The sequence below is a fragment of the Phascolarctos cinereus genome, unplaced genomic scaffold, assembly GCF_003287225.1.
Source record: "Phascolarctos cinereus isolate Bilbo 61053 unplaced genomic scaffold, phaCin_HiC Scaffold_1;HRSCAF=81, whole genome shotgun sequence".
NCBI lineage: Eukaryota > Metazoa > Chordata > Mammalia > Diprotodontia > Phascolarctidae > Phascolarctos > Phascolarctos cinereus.
In genome coordinates, this window is record NW_027555514.1 from 271,219,849 (window position 1) to 271,239,105 (window position 19,257).

Consider the following 19,257-nt stretch of genomic DNA (forward strand, 5'->3'; position numbering starts at 1 on the left):
TAATACATTTAAAGTTGACCTTGCAAAAAGGAAAACATTAAGAAACCCATTAAAAATAGAAAAAGGCATCTTGTGGAGTGCATAGAGCTAGCCTCTGAGAGGCAATTTCCTAAGACTACAAATTGCAAAGCAACTGCTGATGTGCACTGGCTGAAGAAGTGCCCCATCCCAGGGAAATCAAAGGTCTGATCTCTGGCCCCCTTCTCCCAAGCCCAAAGTAGAGGAAAGCAAAGCAAATATTTCATACAAGTCTCCAAGCATTCCTCCAAATGTATGGAATTTCACACGTGGTTGTAAAGGTGAAAGAAGAGGCTAACCTAACCTCTTCACTGGGGCCAGTGGCCCTTGTAGCCAGAACTCCATAGCTCTTCAGCTCAATTCCCTTCCCATCCCTCTCCATTCCAGGAATGAGACGAGAGGAAAGAACATTGACTCTGCAAAGGACCCGGGCTGAAATCCTGCACTGTGTGACTTTGGGCAAGTCCTTTCATCTTCCTGCCCTCAGTTTACTCATCTATAAAATGAAGATGGACTAGACAGCCTCTTAGGTCACATCCCACTTCGATGCCTGGATCCGGCCCTGCCTGGAACAGCCCAAAGCTTGAATGAGGAAAGCCACAGAGCACCAAAAGGGAAACGAAAGACCATTGTAAATGCATTTTTAGCACGGTCAGCTGCCAGGTCCTTTCCAGGGCTGTGACTCAAAAAATCTGCCCTGCTAAAGAACAAAACAGAAAAATACAAATTTTATATAATAGCCAGTCTTAACTCAGGCTATATTCTAATTTGGGTGAAAAAAAAACCTCAAAAAACAGTGGCAAGTACTTTTCCCAACAAATATGCATTACTTTTTGTTTGGGTCATAATGAAATTTTAATCTATTGGGGGAACAAAAGTAAAATCTTAAAAATCCAAGCTGTCATTTTGCAGAGTAACCACTACAATCCCTCCCAGGTCTAAAGCTATAACCTCAATGTACAAAATATTAATTTTTTTTTAAAACATTGCCCATAACTGTTCTATATTCTTTCCTTCCTAGCACCCCTCACCAAAACACACCCACCCCCAGTAGTGACATCTCTAGTTAGTACCTGCAAGCTTAAAGGCAGGTCATGAATCCTTGTAGCTAATGTCCGAATCTCCCTGTCCGACAAGATACCAGACTGGTCAGTATCGACTTCATCAAAAACTTGAGCAACGTTCAGCGGCTGAAGCGCACTCATGAGATAGTAGAAGTAAGAAAAAGCAAACTGCATGTCTTCAGAGTGGCGTACTTTGTGAACAGAAGTCTTGTCAAATTCTTCAGGAAACCTAGTCCGATACAACACAAGGAAGTCAGAGCTGCTTACATTCAGAGTATCGATGTGCCATAATACACAGCACGGGCCGGGCCACTCAAGTGTACGCAACAGCTCCAATAACGTAAAGGGAAGAAGGCACAAGCGCGCCCAACGATTCTGAAGAGCAGGGCCGGCCTGGATTACAGCTGAGAAAATCAACTTTCACTGCAGAGAAAGGGGGACTGCTGCTGTGAAGTACTGCATATGCTGTCAGACACAGGTGACATGTTGGTTGGTTTATTTAGCTCATTGGCTTTTTCTCTATCTCTCTTTTAAAATACTTATTCTATTATGGTTTACATGACTGTATATGTATAATCTATTTCAGTCTACTTACTGTCTCAGGGAGTGGCGAGAGGAGGGAAGGAAGAACAGAATTTAGAACTCAAAACTTTAAAATTGTTAAAAACTGTTTTTATGTGTAATTGGGGGGGAAACACAATATTACTTAAAATGTTTATTATAAGAGATAGCTCACTGGGTAGATGTGGGGAGGAGGGTGGAAGAGAAGGATATATTTGGAATTGATGTAACAACCAAGAGTGTCTGTTCTTTAAAAAGTAAAAAAAAAATTCATATATATGTGACTTTTGCTTTAGTTTAAATGACTAGTTCAACACATCACCAAATATTGCTGCTACAGATCCAAAATGGCGGACATTTAAGCCTAGAAAGAGGCACTTTTACTCACATATCCTGCAGTTCTTGCATAACAATGCGGTCAATCATATGGGGCATATGGGCGGGGACTTTCCGAGATGTAAATCCAAACCTGCTGTTTAGAATTTTATTTACATATCGGAGAGAATCAGCAAAGGTATCTTTTAGTTGTCTTCCAACATATTTGCTATCCGTCAAGTATGACAACTGTTTCTTTAATGATTCTTCTTCCTAAGAAATCCATAAAAATATAAAAGACTGTGAAATGAAAATGACTGAAAAGGAGAGAACTGGGTAATATTTTATAAAAAGAATTAATGATGGTCCGTGAAGGAAAAACCTAACATTCTAAGTTTAGGATAAAACAGTTTTGAGTAACATTCTAAGGCTGCCTGAACAGGAGGAACTGCAGAGTAGAGTTTTACCAAGTTCTCTGAAGGGGCTGCTCCTAGAGCAATCATATTTGCCAACGTTATTACGGACTGGCACACGTTTTGCCTTTTTGCTGATATTGAAACCCAAGTTTGTTTGTGCCCTGAAGAATACACAGTATCAGAAGTCAATTTGGGTAAGTCAAGAATTGTGTAGCTATAAAAAAGCATGGTTCTTAGTGGCTTAAATGTAGAGAAAGAAGACTTCAACATCAAGGTTTCTTGCCTTGGCAACCACAAAATGGAAGAGGCCAAACTACCCACAAATATGGCGGATGACATGGGAACCATAATCTTGCTTCGTTTTAATAAGTCAGCAATTAGAACAATTAAAAGAGCTTAAGCTTGAAATATACGACAAGGAGCGCTATAAGAATCTCGGTCCTCTTGCTAGAGGCTGCCCACCTGGGAGAAACGGTAGAATCCTAGCATGTTCGAGCCAGAAGGGACCTCAGAGGTTATTTAGTCTGCAACCCTAATTAAGCAGAAGAAACTAAGGCCTAGAAAGATCAAGCGGCTTGCTTAGGGGTGTGGAGCTGCTCAGGGACAGTGCCAGGACTCAGGTCTTCTGATCCTGTCAAGTGCTCCACCTACTTGCACTATAGTACCTCTCATTTTCTTGCTAGACAGAATCATCACCCCAATCCTGCCTTTCTCTGACATTGCTGTACATCTTCCCAATATTCTGGGAGAGGGAGGTAGCCAGGCAGTGGGGGGCAATGAACAGAGTAGTAGTTTTGGAATCAAGATGATCTGGGCTTACAACTGCCTCTAATGCACACAGGCTCCATGATCCCAAGGAACTCACTCAGCCTCTCCATGCCCCAAGACCACAAAGCTAAAAGCAGTCCCAGACGTCCCCTTGGGGGAGTTTCCTCCCTGGGAGTCACCTACAGTGAGATTCTAAGTCCCAACAAGAGAAACATGACATGGCTGAGTCCATCCACCAATAACAGTCTTCTTTCTCTCTCCTACTACGTCCCTTGCTGCCCTTCCTTCTCCTCCTCTACAGCTCCCTCCCTTCCTCTGGGAGACAGCTCAAGCTCCATCTTCTTATGAAGCGCGCCATGATGAGTGACCCCGGGTAGTATGTGTAAAATTACCATTTTTTCCTTCTAAATAAGAGATGACGTTGAACTCGACTTACCTCAAGAAGATCTTGGAAATACTTCTTTTTTTCCCAAGGCAAGAATCCTAGATAGCTCCCAGCATATTCTTGAAGTTTTCTTCCAGGCCTTACTCCGCCATTGTGTAGATCATGGTCCTCGGCATGCCCTTCGATCAGCCCCACTCCTCTGTTCTCCTTGGCTTTCTCTAAGAGCTCCTTTTCCTGGGCTGCTCGGTCTTGAGCTGGGACAACGGTCGTTCCTCTTAAGCCAACACTGACTCCAACTTTCTGAGTTGCAGAAGCAGCTTTTGCCCACTCCCGAGGTAAAGAGTGATCCTGATGCCTCCCGCCCACCTCGACTGTCCTGCCAGCACCTTCAGCTGGAAAGTTCATTGTCTTCGCGCCATCGGCATTTTCTGAGCTCTCTTTGGGGAGGCTGGTGTGATGCTCCCTACTCACGGGATCTTGCAGACTGTCTTTTTCCCTTTTTACAACTTGGTTAGCTTTTACTTCGATGACTTGAGCGCCTTTCAGAAATGGTCTCAGCAGAACAGACTTGGACAGGTTATATCCCTTCAGAGTAATATCACCACCTTCCAGCTTTACATCCAACTTCTTCAGACTCAGTTGTACTTCTTTTGGAAGTTCAGAGATATTTACAAGGGGTATTCTTATAGTTTCCTGAAAGCCATCTGCATGTTTGTTGTACTTTGGGAAGCGTTTTTCTTCCGGAATATCTTCAAATAGGATTTCGGCCTCTGGCAGAGGTGTGATGGGGCTAGCCTCACTTGCATGAGGCTTCTGGGTGGTAATATTAGGTTTTGGCTCCTCCCTAGTGTCCACTTCTACTGTGATCTGCATTTTAAACTCTTGGTTGTTTTTGTTTTGAAATGTGACATTGAAATGTATGATGGTAGCATTCATGCCACTGTGCAGTATGAGGTGGATTGTCTTCCACTTGTTGGCAACAGAGACGTGGCGGATGATTGGATTGTCACTGTAGGCACCCTCAATTCCTCTTTTGGCAATTTCAGCAAAGCTGAAATAGGGGAGGCATTCTCCCTTGGGGATAATGTAGTGAGTCTGGTTTGGGATGAGAGTCACCTTGTGTAATTCATCAAAATGATCTAGAAAAAATACCGTAACACTTGAATGTTTTGCACCGGTAGAGGGAAGTTCAGTCCTGGCAGTTCCCCAAACCAATGAAATCCACGGGCAAGCTTAAAACACTGGCCCATGTGCATGCACACTTGAGACTGACTGCCATCTCCACCAGCGCCTCTTGCAATCCTTCCTTTGTGCTTCAGCCCTCACCATCCCCAACTAGAAGGGATTCCTTTTCCAATCCCTCTCAAGAATTGTGTGTCTTTTTTTGTGACAGCCCCCTCTGATGCACTTAGAACTTTCTGATTTTTTGTGACAGCCCCCTCTGATGCACTTAGAACTTTCTGATTTGTTGTATATATGCATATGTATTTGCCGTGAAAGTGTAAGCTCCCTGATGGCAGGCAAAGTGTCAGTTTTCACTTCTATATCCCCAGTACTCGGTGCCTTGAACACAACAGGTACTTAATAAACATCTAACACTACATGGAACTCAAGGAGATAAGACGCTATGCCAGTGCATTCCAACAACCAGCTTCATCTTTCTGCACATTTCTAATGCAACACATTCAGGCAACATCAGAGAGCTGTCAGTGTGACCCCATCCTGAAACTTTTTATCATTGTTTCTGTGTCCGTGTATATATATCATTCTCAGCATTTTTAAAGGCTAAGGTATACTATACAGCTACAGTAATCAAATGCCAGTAACAGCAGGAAAAGAAACTTGCTCAGTTTCTACATTATTCAAAGGAACCATGTCATCTCAGCCCCAACCTGGAAGTGTCCCACAGTTTGGGTCTGAGTCAAAGCGTAATTTGACAGAGAAGAGTCCCTTGCAAAAGAGCACCCTACGCTTTTCGACAACACACTCATCCCTTCCGTCGGCAGGGTACGTACCTTGCCCACAGTCGCCAGCATCAAACCCACATGACAACACGTTGCACGCCTGATCGCAGAACTTATCGGCGAGCCAAGAATTGGCACATCCCTGGTTACAGTAAGAGATTCCGCTTATTCCACCACCAAAGTGCCAGGGTGGCCCAACTGCCCCGCCGCCGTGGCCGCCTCCTGGAGCGACGTATCGACTGCCGCCACTGTTACCTGAAAGAGAAGAGCCCGGCTCTCATTATGCTGTTTTGAAAACGAAGTGAACTTATTTCTGTTTTCAGAAGTGACTTCCTCTCTGTTTTCCCTCCCCGATACTCATCTCCCACCTCTGTGTCTCTGCATTTGCTGGTGCCCATGCCTTGCACTCCCTGCTTACAGCTACCTCACAGAATCCCTCTTTTCGTTCCTTACGCAGCACCTTCTACGAAGCCTTTCCCTATCTGTCACGACTGCTAGAGCTCCCTCTCCCGGATGGCCCTGTATTTGTTCTTTTTAAATTTATTCTGCATACCCTTATTATCTGCATTTCTTGTGTTCCTCAATAGAAAGAAAGATCCTTGAAAGCAGGCACTGTTTCATTCTCGGACTGTGTGTCCCCAGGCCTAGGACACAGTAAGTACTTAATTAATAAGTGCTGGCTGAGCCATGAGTATACACACTCCCTGGGGACAGTGGACACAGTGCAGCAGAAAGAGCCCCAGACTCCAGTCCTGGCTCACGGGGGTGCCGGGTGTGCGGCTACACCAGATCCCTCTGGAGTCTCAGGTGTCTCCTCTGTAAAGTGGCTGTGACACCTCCATTCCCTTATCTCGCCAGGCTGCTGGAAGAGTGTGCATCTCTGAGCTGTTTTGCTGCTCCGTCACGTCAGCTGCGTCTGACTCTCCATGACCCCACTCGGTGGATCCAGCAGAGACGCTGGAGTAGTCTGCCATTGCCTCCTCCAGCTCATCTGACAGATGGGGAAACTGGGGAAAACAGGGTCAAGTGACTTGGCCAGGACCACAGCTGGTAAATGTCTCAGGCCAGACGTGAACTCAGGTGCTCCTGACTCCAGCCCAGGCGCTCTATATACTGCGCCACCTAGCCACGCTTTGTAGGCCTTCAAGCCATGATGTTCTTTGAAAAACCAATCGCAGCAATTTGGGCTTCACATCTGAGGCATTCCACATTTTACTTCCTTTAAATAAGCAAAAAGGTCTCTCAGATTCCACGCTGACCCAGGGAAGATGCCTTCAAAGTAAGGATGAGACTACAGCCCAGAGCAGTGCTCTGAATAACCGTACAAGCCCTCATGCTGTTTGTTTAACGATTATAAATAACATCACGTAACTGCGCCTGCCCTTCTTACCAATGCAATCTCCTCCATCCCAATCACATGCTGAATTATTACAGGCCTTATCGCAGTACCCATCTTTAATCCAGGAGCCGGGGCAGCCCTCAGCACAGTTGGGAACGGGCCAGGTCAAATAGACCTACAGGAAGAGAAGAAACATTTTGAACTTCTAGGATCTCTATCCACAGGTCAGGACTCCAAAAAACTATCGATTGGACACTTGGAAAAAGGCAAGTGCTAGATGCTGTCAAATCTCAACTACCCAAAGGCTAAGTAGATGACAAACTTTGCTTCCAAATTCATTAATAGCAACTAGAGCATTTGGCTCAGCAACTTGTTCTGTTGATAGCCTTCCCTCCCTCCCTTCTTTCTCTCCCCCTCTCCTTCTCCCATCTCTCTCTCCTTGCTCCCCTCCCCCCTCGCCCCTTAAACTACGTAATTCCTCTGCCTGCAGCCAGCATCTCAGAAGTACTGCTTCTTGAAATCTAAACATTTAATGATCATCCTTGAGTCTAGAAAAACTGGGGTAAGCTCTGTTTCTGCCAGGGCTTTGTACCACTCAGAAGGAAGCTACCTCCTTGCAGTGAAGTGTCACTGTATGGGAAATAGACTGAAATACACTCCTCCTCAAGTACAGAATCCTACCTGCTGAAAGGAAGCTTGGCATCTGCCCTGGCCCAGACCGATCATCCCTGCCCAGCTTATCCACCTCTGACCTGCCCACTTCCCAAAGAGCTCATTCCACCTCTGGACAGCTCCACTTCCTCACACTGAACTTCGGCCTGTGTCCCTGTAATTGTGCCTCACTGGTGCCCTCTAGGGACCTACAGAGTAAGACCAGCTCATCCTCTTGCACAGGACAACCCTTCAGAGCAGACACAGACACCATGACTTCCCCGGCTCAGCCCAGGATGTGGTTTGAGTTACCTAACCGCCCCTGTCACCGGCCTTGGCTCTTCCACATTTCCCATGAAGGGTGGTTCCAAGATCTAAGCCGCTCTGCAGACACAGTCTCACAAAGTCTCTAGTTGCCACCAGAGCTCAGCCTCCCTGTGATTGGGTGGGGTGCTGCTCCGGCAGGATCTGCTCCCTCTTCTGGATGCTGCCTTTCCTTGAAAGTGGCGCACCATCTCGGGCTCCTTGGGAACCCTCTTCCTCCCTGACGCCAGCTTTACACGCTGTGTTTGAAGTCCACTAAGACCCCAAGGCTTTTCCCACTGATCTGCTGCCATCTTGTTCTGGTACCTGTCAGGTACCCACATGCAGGATTTCACATTTCCTCGTAAACTACATTTTGTAACAAATGGCCTACGGTTCTAGTCTATTGGGATCATAAGACAAATTTAGAACTGAGGGCATTTTGGAGGTCATTCCTTTCATTTTACAGGTGAAGAAATGGAGACGAGAGGTTTAACGATTCAGCCAGGGGCAGAGCTGAGGTGGAAACGCAGGTCCTCAGAAGCAGCCGGGCACTTGGACAGTGCTAATCCTGCCTCACACAAACTGTGCGAGCCTGGCCAAGTCATTTCATTTCTCTGCACCTCAGTTTCCCCATTTGTAAATGAGGAGGAGCCTCTATGATCCCTGCCAGCTCTAAATCTATGAGATTCAATGACTGAATCCCACACACCTCCCACTGCACCAGGATTAAGAAGGCCAAATGGGAAGACTCAAGGGCAGACCTTATTTTATTCTTGAAAACAATCACTTTTCTCAATCTCATACAGAAATCTAAAGGGTGGTTCTCCCTTAACTGGACAGGGAGATTTACTGATTCTCATCAACCTTGGTCTGGGGGTTCAGGTCTTAAATCCAAGATAACTAATTTCTGTGACTGTCTCGACCCAGTGAATATTTGTAGCCTCCCTTCTCTCTCATTTCTGTTTTGGAGATGTCAAAGGTTTCCTTCCAAATGGCATAATGGATCTTAGTAAGCAAGCTGAACAATGCTGGCCTCTCTGAGCTCAGATGTCCCCGTTTATAAAAGTGTGGGACAGGCCTATATCCCTAAGGTCCACTAGTTCTAACACTCTATGAATAGATGAATGGTTAATAACCCTCTAATACACAATGCAGTCTTGGGCTTGATAATGTGCCTAAGGATCAGACTAGAATTACAAGAGGTTCAGGTCAGGGTACTCCCTCTATGATGGGCATGGACCAGCAGGACTGCATCTCAACCAAAAATGAGTAAAAATAATCTGCTTCCATTTAATTCTTCCTAAATTCCCTCAGAGTAAAGCCTCATTAAAAAAATATACCTTTTTTCGCTGAAATTGAGACTGTTCTGGAAAATCTGTATGTGCAATCTTCTCTTGTGGTGGGTGAACACTTAGATGAAAGTTCAATATTAACCCTTTCAACCTTAAGATTTATCACAAATTTAAATAGAAACTCTTACAATAGCTAGGGAATTGTGATATTTTTCCAATTTTAAAAATCAGAGCTATTTTTCAATAACAAGTAATTTGCTTTCTACACGATAATTACTGGAATAACTAGAAAACGTGAATCTTTTTTTTTTTAAAAGAAGCCCATAGGATTGAAATTCACTGCTTTAAATGAAATGGTAGCTCTCTCTTTGGACAGAATGGACTTAGAGGATCAGGACACGAGTGGATGTCATAAGTACAAAAGATTTGGGAGACGTACATTTTCAGTCTTATGTCCTTTCTTTCTCTTTAATTTTCTGAGCGTTGAGGATGGGGTACCTCAAAGACTCTCTGCTGCTAACGGAGGATCTGACCCATCCATTCCTCAGCAGGGGGTTTCATTCATTATTATGGCAAAAAGCTGTTAGCTCATGCCCAGCATTCAGGCAGTGAGCATCTCACATGGTGTGGAAGTGACTCAATAAATAACTGATCAACTGACCTATGCTTTGACTTCACATCTAGGTGGGAACTTTCTTCCCAGCTTCACTCACCTTCTGACCTTTGGAGTGACTGTAAAAATCATCTGGCCAGACATCCTTCCCAAACATCACATCATCATTTAAGTAAATAAACTTCTGCGACAGCCCTTCAATCCGATGAATATGGCTTTCAATAGCAGGGGAGCTAAAGGTAGGCAAGTGACTCAAATTCCGAAACACCTCCTAGGAAGACAAAGCAGATAACGGGTTGGCTATCATTGCTATTTTATTGAAAGACTCTTTTGATACAAACAACACACTCCACGGTTCCCTTAGCGATTACTCGAGGACCAGTTTTCCTTGACTTACAGGAGACCCTTCTGCCGCTAAGGGAGGGATTCCCTTAAACTCCTTCCCTGCAGGGCAGCGGCATCTCCAGGAGGCCTCCCTCCTTCCTCACCTCCCCACTTGGGTCTTCCACTGTCTTTCCTAATTCTGGTGACCTGATGCCTGAATACCAATCACAGAACAGGAGATAAATTTCAAATTAGAATCCAAATGTGAAGACTGGCTAATGTGCACAGCAATTTGAGGTGACTGAGACCATCCTTGCGGCACAATATAAGATATGAAAAGGAAATGGTGGGCAGCTAGGTGGTGCAGTGGCTCTAGAGTCAGGAGGACCTGAGTTCAAATCCAGCCTCACACATGTAACACTTACTAGCTGTGTGACCCTGGGCAAGCCACTTAACTCCAACTGCCTCACCAGAAAAAAAATTACTTAAAAAAAAAAAAGGAAATGGCACAGAGGTGGGCTCCTGTGAGTGGGGGTGGTTTTACTCTCTGCCTCTGTATTCTGAGAACAATGCCTAGCATGCACCAGGCGCTTAATAAATGCTTGGTGACTGACCAACTGATGGGAGGATGTTTACCTGATGCGTTACTATAGTTATCCGAGGGTTATCAAGATTCAGCCAGGAAGGAATCTGCCCATTGGTTACGATGAAGATATTTCTCACCCACGGAGCGTGCTTCTCTATGGACCTCAAAGAATATCTCAGCTCTTCATTATCTTCAAAACGGCTGGCAGAAACATCCTCATCCTGTTTAGACTGCAAGAACCATTCAGCCTGTTAGGTTACCTCAGAGACGCTGCACTACGGAACTGACAAAGGAAGCTTCCCACAGACAGCAGCGCAGGGGCTATGACCTGCCTCCATGCGTGCACACAGCAGAGCCTGCACAGGGCAGCGTCCCATCAGGCACAACCAGATAACTCCCTCCCTGTCAGCTCTTTCCTTTCCCCACCCTGGCCTCAGGACTCTTCCTCCTATCTTGGTGACCCTGCTGCCCCCTTCTGAAGCTGGTATCTGAGGCAGGAACAGCACGGCAGCCTCGACTGAGGTGGGTAGCATGTGCCACACCCGTGGGATTTTTCATTTTTCTTTTCAGGCCCTTGACTCTCGTCACTGCTAACTTTTAAAAATCCCGCTCTGTTCCTTACCTGACTGATGGCACTGAGATCCCATAACAAGTAGGCAGGACTGAGCGCCAGCTCCTTGCCCTCAATGGTCATGTTCTTCTTAGCTTGTTTATTCAACTCCTGGAAGCCTCTGGGGTTATTCAGTTTCAGGAGGGCCACACTGGCTTCTGAATACAACTGCAGCTACACAGAAACAGAATGAAATCACCAGAAAGCTTCCAGGGGAAAAGAGAGGCACCGCAGACATTCCAAAGTCACATTTGCAGTGGACTTCCTCCGTACAGTCAACTGTGGAGGAACAACTGTCCCCCCAGAAAGGAACGCTGGAATGTCATCAGGCCGCCGAGTGGGCCTTGTGGCCACATACCAGAGGGACTCCTCCCCCAGGGGCTCCTGCGGAAATGTTCCGAGCGCAGAGAACACAACAAACCAAAGTGACACTCGGCTGCTTGCAGGCAAGGCCAGCGGCCTGCCAGGCAGCTCTGCGGTGGGCTCCCCACGTGGCCTGTACAGTGTGCTTCAATCAACGTCATAACTCACAGTCCTCAGGGGTGCAGCCAAACGAATACCGTGAGAGGTACCAGGGATGAGAGGCGGACGTGTGTGTGAGCTAGGGTCTCCAGAGGGGGACAAGTTCCAAACCACACCCCACAGGATAGGCCGGGCAGGGATGGAAGAAACTGATACTTACTATAGCTAATTGTCTCCACAAAATTCACAGCTTTCCTTTTCCTTCATACAAGTATATTGGTAGCATTCCTACTTTTCTCACCAGCCATTATTAGGTCATTTTAGGGACTCACAAATGAAATGAAAAGGGGGGAGATTTTCCTGAATTAATAAACAAAAGTTGGAAGAGAAATAAAAGAAGAGCTATGGGCGGTGGGAAATAGGGGAAGGAGGGACAGGCCATCAATCAATCAATCAAGGTAGTATGGATACCAAGCCCAAAAAACAAACAAAAACCAAAACCAAAACCAAAACCATGAGACGTGAAGGACAAGCTGGCCACTTCCTCCCCGCTCACGTCATCCTTGAGTGAAGACCCAGCACAACCAGATGCAATTTTCTGACCCATTAGCTCTTCACACAAGAAGATCGGTTCATGGCAATGAAATCAAATCCGTTACAGGAGACCTAGGCAGACCAGGTTTGTTTGGCAAGAATACTTCCAACCCAATCTCATGGGCGCTCCCTAGGAATTTAAGGAGGAAATAAAAGACCCACATAAAACTGTGAAAAAGCAGTATTGTGGAAAACAAAGTAACACATAAAGGTCACAGGGGAGCCGGGAGTGTATCCAGACATCCTTAATTTTTACAAGAAAATGAGAGGGAACAGGGCTAGGACAAGAACACCTAAAGGTGCTCCGAGACTTTTGGAAGCCTCTGTGTGGATAACCACAAGAAGTCAAGTCACATAATAAAAAGAGCTAAGTGTGACCTTATCTCCTGAGAGGCGGAAAGACGCAGGGCAAAGAACACAGATCTAGAGCCAGAAATACCTGTGATCGAGGCCAGCCACTGACCCCTGCTGGCTGTGGGTCCCTGGGCAAAGGACTTAACTTCTCAGGGGAAGTCGCAGTGCATGGAACATCTGGATTGCTAACGGGAGTCTTCTCCTCAAGTGTTCCTGACCCCAGTGGAGTCAAACTTGAAAAGAAACACATGAGGATGCCTGCAGGTCACAGACTGACCTAAAAATCTTATCTGTGTTGTACTGTATGATTATGTGCCTTGTTAAATATTTCCTAATTCCATTTTAACCTGGTTCAGGAGGGCTGTGGGCTGCATACAGCCCAGGCTGTGTGTCTGACCCCTCTGCCCACCAAGTCCAGTTCATGGCTCCTCCTCCCCTCCGCCCCCAAGTCACACTGCTGACTGGAATATGGCGATGGAATGGGGTGCATCTTGTTACCTCAAAACCCTAAAAGAGATTGTCAGGAGAATATGCTTCATAATCCATGCACCAGCAGACAGAAGAAGCACTGGGGTGGGGGCGGTATAAAGATAAATGCTGGCTTTAGAATTAATTAACTAGCTAATTAGAGGGTATATTTTGCTATTCATTAGCTGCATAACCTTGGATGAGTCCAATAATATCACTAGGCCTCAATTTCCATAACTGTACAATGAGAATTGTGGGGAGAGGGTAAATTAAATGATCTAAGGTTCCTTCCAGCTATAAATCTCATGCCCTATGGTAGTTGTATATAATTGTCCACTTAAGTGGAGGGGATAGACATTGGTCTCTGAATGTAATTAACCAATGGGTATAGAGACAAATGATGAGGAACTTCAGAGAGTCTGGTAAGTTCTTGAGTTGTCTGGCTTCAGACTTAATCTCTTGGGGTCAGCAAGGTGGCACAGTCGATAGAGCACCGGCCCTGGAGTCAGGAGGACCTGAATTCAAATGTGGCCTCAGACATTTACTAGCTATGTGACTTAACCTCGACTGCCTCCAAAAAATAATTTAATCTCTCGTAAGGACAAGGCAAAAACAAGGCAGGAAGGACTCTTACAAGGCACTGCATTCTGGCTAAGGAACCCCAAGTAACGGGCTAAAGCGGAGTGATGGGGAGTTCAGCAGAAAACAGTGCTGAAGCCGGTAACCACAAGAAAAGGATTCAGGGAATCCCTGGCACAAGGACCAGCACCAGCCTTTGGGACCCTGGGATGGCGGATTGCAAAAAGGTGAGAGGGGCAGTGGGGCACGGTGGACAGGAAGCTGTGTGCCCCTGGCCTTCACACTGCTGAGACCAGAAGGGATAGGATGGGGGCTATTCTGGAGTATTCCAAGGGGTTTCCTGACTGAGCCTCCTAGATCAATAAAATCTCAGGTTGGGAGAAAAAATGATTTAAATGGAAGATTAACTAAAAAAGGAAGAGAAGATCTGATAACTTCTATGGAAGTGACTTGAAACATGGGAATTCACTTAGCATGGAGCCTGACTTTGGTGGCCGAGCCCCCACTGCTCAGACTGCACCCCATGGTTCCTGCCTCCCTCCTCTGCTGCCTGCCCTCCCTCTTCTTCAGCCGGTCATATGGATGCCACGGCCTGGCCTGCTTCTCAGGGGGACCATGCTGGGGCTCTTCTGTTTCCCTCCTTGGCATCCTCACAGGCCCAAGGTCTCCCAGGGTCAGAGGAAGACCTCAGTCTGCCCTTCAGCCCTGAGCTGTTCCCCAGTTCCCGGCTCCTCCTGCAGCCCTGGCTCCAGCACTCATCCCCTTCCCCTCTCCACCAGCTCATCTCACGGGCCTGCAACATGCTCAGGGCCTCCCCTGTCCCATGAAAGCCTCTCCCTGAATCTCAGACCCGTCCAACCATGTTTCCTCTCTTCTCTGCTTCACTGCCCAAATCCTCAAGGGTACTTTTTCATCACTCTCCTCTGCTGCCAACATGCCAACCAAATGAGGCCACTCCCCACTTCCCTGGTGCTATACTTTCCCACCTCCCTGCTTTTGTCCATACTGCCCCCTATGCCTGAATTCCACACACCTTTTTATCTCCCAGCCCCAGCCTCCCAGGCTCCATTTTCATCTATGCTTCAAACTGGCCTGAACTGAAACGCCCCTGTAGCTCTGATTTCTGCTGTCACTGTCAGCAGTGGCCTCCTCTCCTCGGCCCTCCATAGCCTGCGGCAGCCTGTCGGTGTACCTTCTCTTGCCGCAGTCTAGATTACAGTGGGTGGGCCTTCATATCCCCCACTAGTCCTTAGCTCCCTAAGAACTAAACTTTGTGTCACCCCCAGCACCAAGCACAACTCTGTACACGGTGGACGCCTAGCCTCCCATCTTTCTAGAATCCACTTAAATCTTTGAAAAAGCACCAAGTTTTCAAGGAAAAGGCACACAGTGTCAGTGAGAGGGGTTCTCACTGGGTTCAAGTCTCTCCTCTGACCCAAATTGTGGGAAAGTCACTTCCACCTCTCAGTAATGATCTATGACTGAAAAAAGACCCTGCCCTGGTGGAGGGAGCACTTCAATGGGAAGAAATCGGGGGTACAGTCCCCATTCCCTTCACCCACACACACTCCTTAAGGAAGAAGGATTGCTTCCTTTCTGTTCCAATTCTTTGTGCCCCCCAGTATTCAGGCACAGGGCCCAGTACTTGTTTGTTGACTGATTCCCCCAAATCAGGTCTCTATAGGAGACAACATCAGCATAATTCCAAGACTCATCCGAAAAAAAGTCTGGGACTTTCTACAAAAAAGGAATGGGTGAAGCAGTCCTAGAATCCCCCTGCCTACAAGAGAGGGCTTGGCTACACTGTGGAAACTCGTTGAACATCTATAAATGTGAATGCAGAAAATGTCTTTGCATGTAAAAATAGAGCGCAGAACAAGGTGATCAAACAAGGTGATCGCTGAGGTCCATTCAGGGGTGAAAGCCTGTGATCACGCTAATGGTACCATCATGCGCTTGCACAAACACACACACTTCCTGGTTCCTTGCAGATCAGAACTGGGAGTCCATAAGAGATACATCACCTCTCTCTCTCTCCACTGAGCAGCATAGCCTAATCTGGGATGTTGAGAATTTTATACAATCCCCAATGACCCCACACAGAAAGAAAAGAAAGGCATATTGAAAGGAACCAGTGTGGCTGCCAGGTGAAATATATCCCAGAATCATCCCATTTCAGGTCTGAAAAGAACCGGTATCTAATTCAATGCTGTTATTTTGCAGGTGGAAGAAACTCAACCTCACAAAAGTGGCTTGCTATTTGACCAATGTAATGTGACAAGTAGGAGGCAGGGCTGGGCTAAGTACCCACGGTCTGGAGTCTTTGCCTCCAAGCTGGGTAACAGCCCTGATGGGCTCTATCTTTTGTGGGAGGCATTTTTTTTAAAGGGGGGGAGCATAAATAACCTAGGGGTGATGAAAAAAGGGGCACAAGCTTTTACAAAAGATGTTGGAAACAAGCCATGGTTTACCAAATATGTGGAGGACGAGGCAGAAGGCTGACTCAGCTATGTCCTGACCAAGATAGGCAGGAAAGAAGACACAGATGCAATGCCCAAGACAGGTAGTGCCAGGCTAACAGACACAGGAAAGTAAGCCTGATAAATTCTGACTCTGAGCTGAGCTTTTCTCTGAAAGAGAATGACCTGAAAACTGGGAAGTAAAGAATATGCTGAAAGAAGGGAGCAGAGTCCAAGATAAGGAGGGAGGTGAGAGAAAACCTCCAGGCCCAAATGACTTATAATGAGAGAGAAATGGGGGATGTTATATAGGGAGCTGCTATCTCCCATCTCAGAAGCATCACAAAGAGCAGAGGCTGTCACAAGCACCTGGAGACTGGCAGTTTTTGTGTCCATATGAAAAAGGGGGATAAATGCGGACCCCACAAACAATAACCTGGTGGTCCTGACATGTGATTCACTCTAGAGAAAAGTTCTAGTTACTAAACTGGGGGGATGTGAACACTTTAAATAGAGAAAGGAAAAGTAGCAGATGTAGTTTCACAAAGAACTAACTTCCGTTTCTTTTTGATGGGGTCATTTAAAATTGGGAACTGATTCTCCTGATAATTCTTGGGCATAAGATGAGAAGGGTGAGCTGAAGCATCATGGCACCACCAGGAGGCCCCCAGTGGTTTATCAGTTCACCTGGGTGTGGCCACTGTACTTATCACTCATTTGGAGGAATATGCAGGTCCTGGGCCCATCATCACACCAGCAGATGAAACAGCATTGGGCACTGGGCCTAAAGAACTGGGCAATGTGCCTTACACTCACACAGGTACTTACATGCATGGTTATCCCTTCATTTGGTGATCATTACAACCTTGTAGCTCTGATGCTCACACTAAGCCAGCTTATAGATGAGGCTCACGTACCTCATCCTGACAGGTCAGAAAGAAGCACTGGGAGTAACCAGATGGAACCTAAAGGTGCTCACTAAAGACCACTTTGGTTGTGTAAACACCAGCTTTGTTCCCTGACCCTGCATCCCTGCCAGCTTTGTCCTGCTCCAAGCTTTCAGCCCAATCAATGCAAAGAAAAAGAAGATGCCATAAGCCCCTGCTCCACAGACAATTCCAAAGCGAGTGCCCTGACTCTTCTGAGCAGGCCCCTCTCCCACTCCTTGTGGCTAGGGGTCCATTTAAGCAAACATGATCACTGGGTCTCTGTTGTGCTGCCTTGCACACCCAGCATTGCTCACTACAACTCTCATGTGGCACCATCCCAATCCACACACTAGGATGCACTGAGCCCTTGCCTGGCCAGCTACTGCTCGAGCCCTGCCAAACACCGGCCGCTCCACCCACCTGGCTAGACTGCCCATCACCTACAGAGGACACACAACTATCCCTCCTTGACATGTTTGCCTAGGCTCTGGTTCCAGTAATTCCCAGAGTGGCCCATCTTTGGCTTCTGAGCTTTCGCTCTGACAGGTTCAAAACATCAACCCCACAAGTGTAGAATGGGGAAGATTGACTTAAGAGTTCATGAGAGGAAAAAAAGAGCTAAATACAAGTTTTACTCAACTCCAGAGTCTGGGAAAGCCACCAGTGACCCATGGCTGCCAAGAAAGTAAATCCTGGTGTAGACCTCGCCATCTCCTCTGCCTGTCATCCCCTGGGCTGTGCTGGGCATTCTCTAGCCTCGAAAGTTCCCTGTCCATGAAATGCTCCCCAAAAGGTCACCTCCTCCCTGAAGTCCTCCCTGACCTGGGGCAGCTTTTTGGCAGCCTTTCCCATCTGATGATTTTCAGCGCTGCTTTTCAACCCTCTTTAATGCACCTTCCGCAGAGGTTAACACGAAATTATGAAACTGGAAGCCCCTTGAGGGAAAGGACTTTATCTTGTTCGAACTTGGAATCTCCTCGGTCCTGAGCCCAGCCCCTGTACACAGCCGATGCTCACTTTTTTGTGTTACTGCAGTAACACAACTGACTCCTCAGAGAGAAACAAGCACGGGGTCCTGCCTACTTCTGTGTGTGCGTGCATGTTTGTGTGTGCACCCACACGTGTATGTGAGAGTGGGGGCTCAGTGGCCCTGACCCAATACTGTCAGCCACCGTCTTTAAGACACTTGCCTCTCAAAGCAGATCCCCTTCCCCGTTCCAATCTATTCTGAACACACAGTAGGAGAGAACAGTGTATAAAGAAAGGGTAAAGCAGAGCAGGCCCTAGTAACCCGCCCACCCCACACACGTGCACACACACGAACACGGCACATTTTGGCTGCTCCCAGACCTTTACTCGGCGTCCTTCCCAGTTCTGGACCCCGTTTTAGAGAGCTGCGGTGACCACGAGACCCAGGACTGAGGCTGGGGAATCTCCACCTCTTTACCTGGACCCACAGTCCATCCACTGAGAGGGCTCGGGCCAAACGATGTTCTTTAATTTCAGAATGAGTGGCAGGTTCCTCCTCTATTCAACTGCCCTCTCCTCCAAATCCTTACCAGTGTGATTTTGGAGGACAGGTTCTCTGGGAGCTTTGCCCTCAGCTGCTCTGTTTCCTTGAATGTCGGTGGAAATCCGCTCAGGAAAGCCAAGTCACGCATGAGCACCAGGCCCGGGACTTCCTTGTCTGTGGTCTGAAAAAAGGCAGAATACACACAACCCAATTCTCTGGCTTCTTACACTTCAGAGCTGCATTTGTGACCCATGGAGAGGACCTCCAAGGTGAGAAAATGAATAAAGAGCTAACTTTTTATAAGCCTCAGAGTCACAATGCCAGAAACAATTTAGGTTAATACTAGCAAACCAGGGAGATGAGAAGATCCTCAAAGTCTCAGGGCATTTATCACTGATGCTGTTACAGTAAGTAACGTAGGTAACCTACCAGGTAGCCCCTCCACACAGACTGTTTGCCGGCATCTTTTAACATTCCAGCCTGGGCGTCTTCAACTACAAAACATAATTATGATATGTACTGAGAATCCACTCTGTGCTGAACATACAAAACAAGTGTAAGACATGATAATCTTTGGCTTCAGAGAGCTGATAACCAAGCTGGGGAGGCAAAATCAAGATGTAAAACTGCTGGGAGTGAGGGAAGGAAGGTTACCAGGCCTGCAACGGCGGTCGTGGTGGACTGTCT

At 46.8% G+C, this 19,257-nt stretch overlaps 1 protein-coding gene across 2 annotated transcripts in view; it reads right to left on the minus strand.

Moving 5' to 3' along the window:
- Positions 1–19,257, minus strand: part of GNPTAB (N-acetylglucosamine-1-phosphate transferase subunits alpha and beta) — a 91,529-nt gene that overhangs the window by 31,096 nt on the left and 41,176 nt on the right. For both annotated transcript variants that reach the window (XM_020982344.2, XM_078146808.1), the window contains exons 6-15: positions 19,000–19,064; positions 18,617–18,751; positions 11,225–11,386; positions 10,653–10,832; positions 9,793–9,963; positions 6,882–7,005; positions 5,543–5,746; positions 3,579–4,666; positions 2,032–2,231; positions 1,092–1,311 (exon numbers count right to left, since the gene is read on the minus strand). In XM_020982344.2, coding sequence (XP_020838003.1) covers positions 1,092–1,311; positions 2,032–2,231; positions 3,579–4,666; positions 5,543–5,746; positions 6,882–7,005; positions 9,793–9,963; positions 10,653–10,832; positions 11,225–11,386; positions 18,617–18,751; positions 19,000–19,064 — 2,549 coding nt within the window. The remainder of the gene's footprint in view (positions 1–1,091; positions 1,312–2,031; positions 2,232–3,578; positions 4,667–5,542; positions 5,747–6,881; positions 7,006–9,792; positions 9,964–10,652; positions 10,833–11,224; positions 11,387–18,616; positions 18,752–18,999; positions 19,065–19,257) is intronic.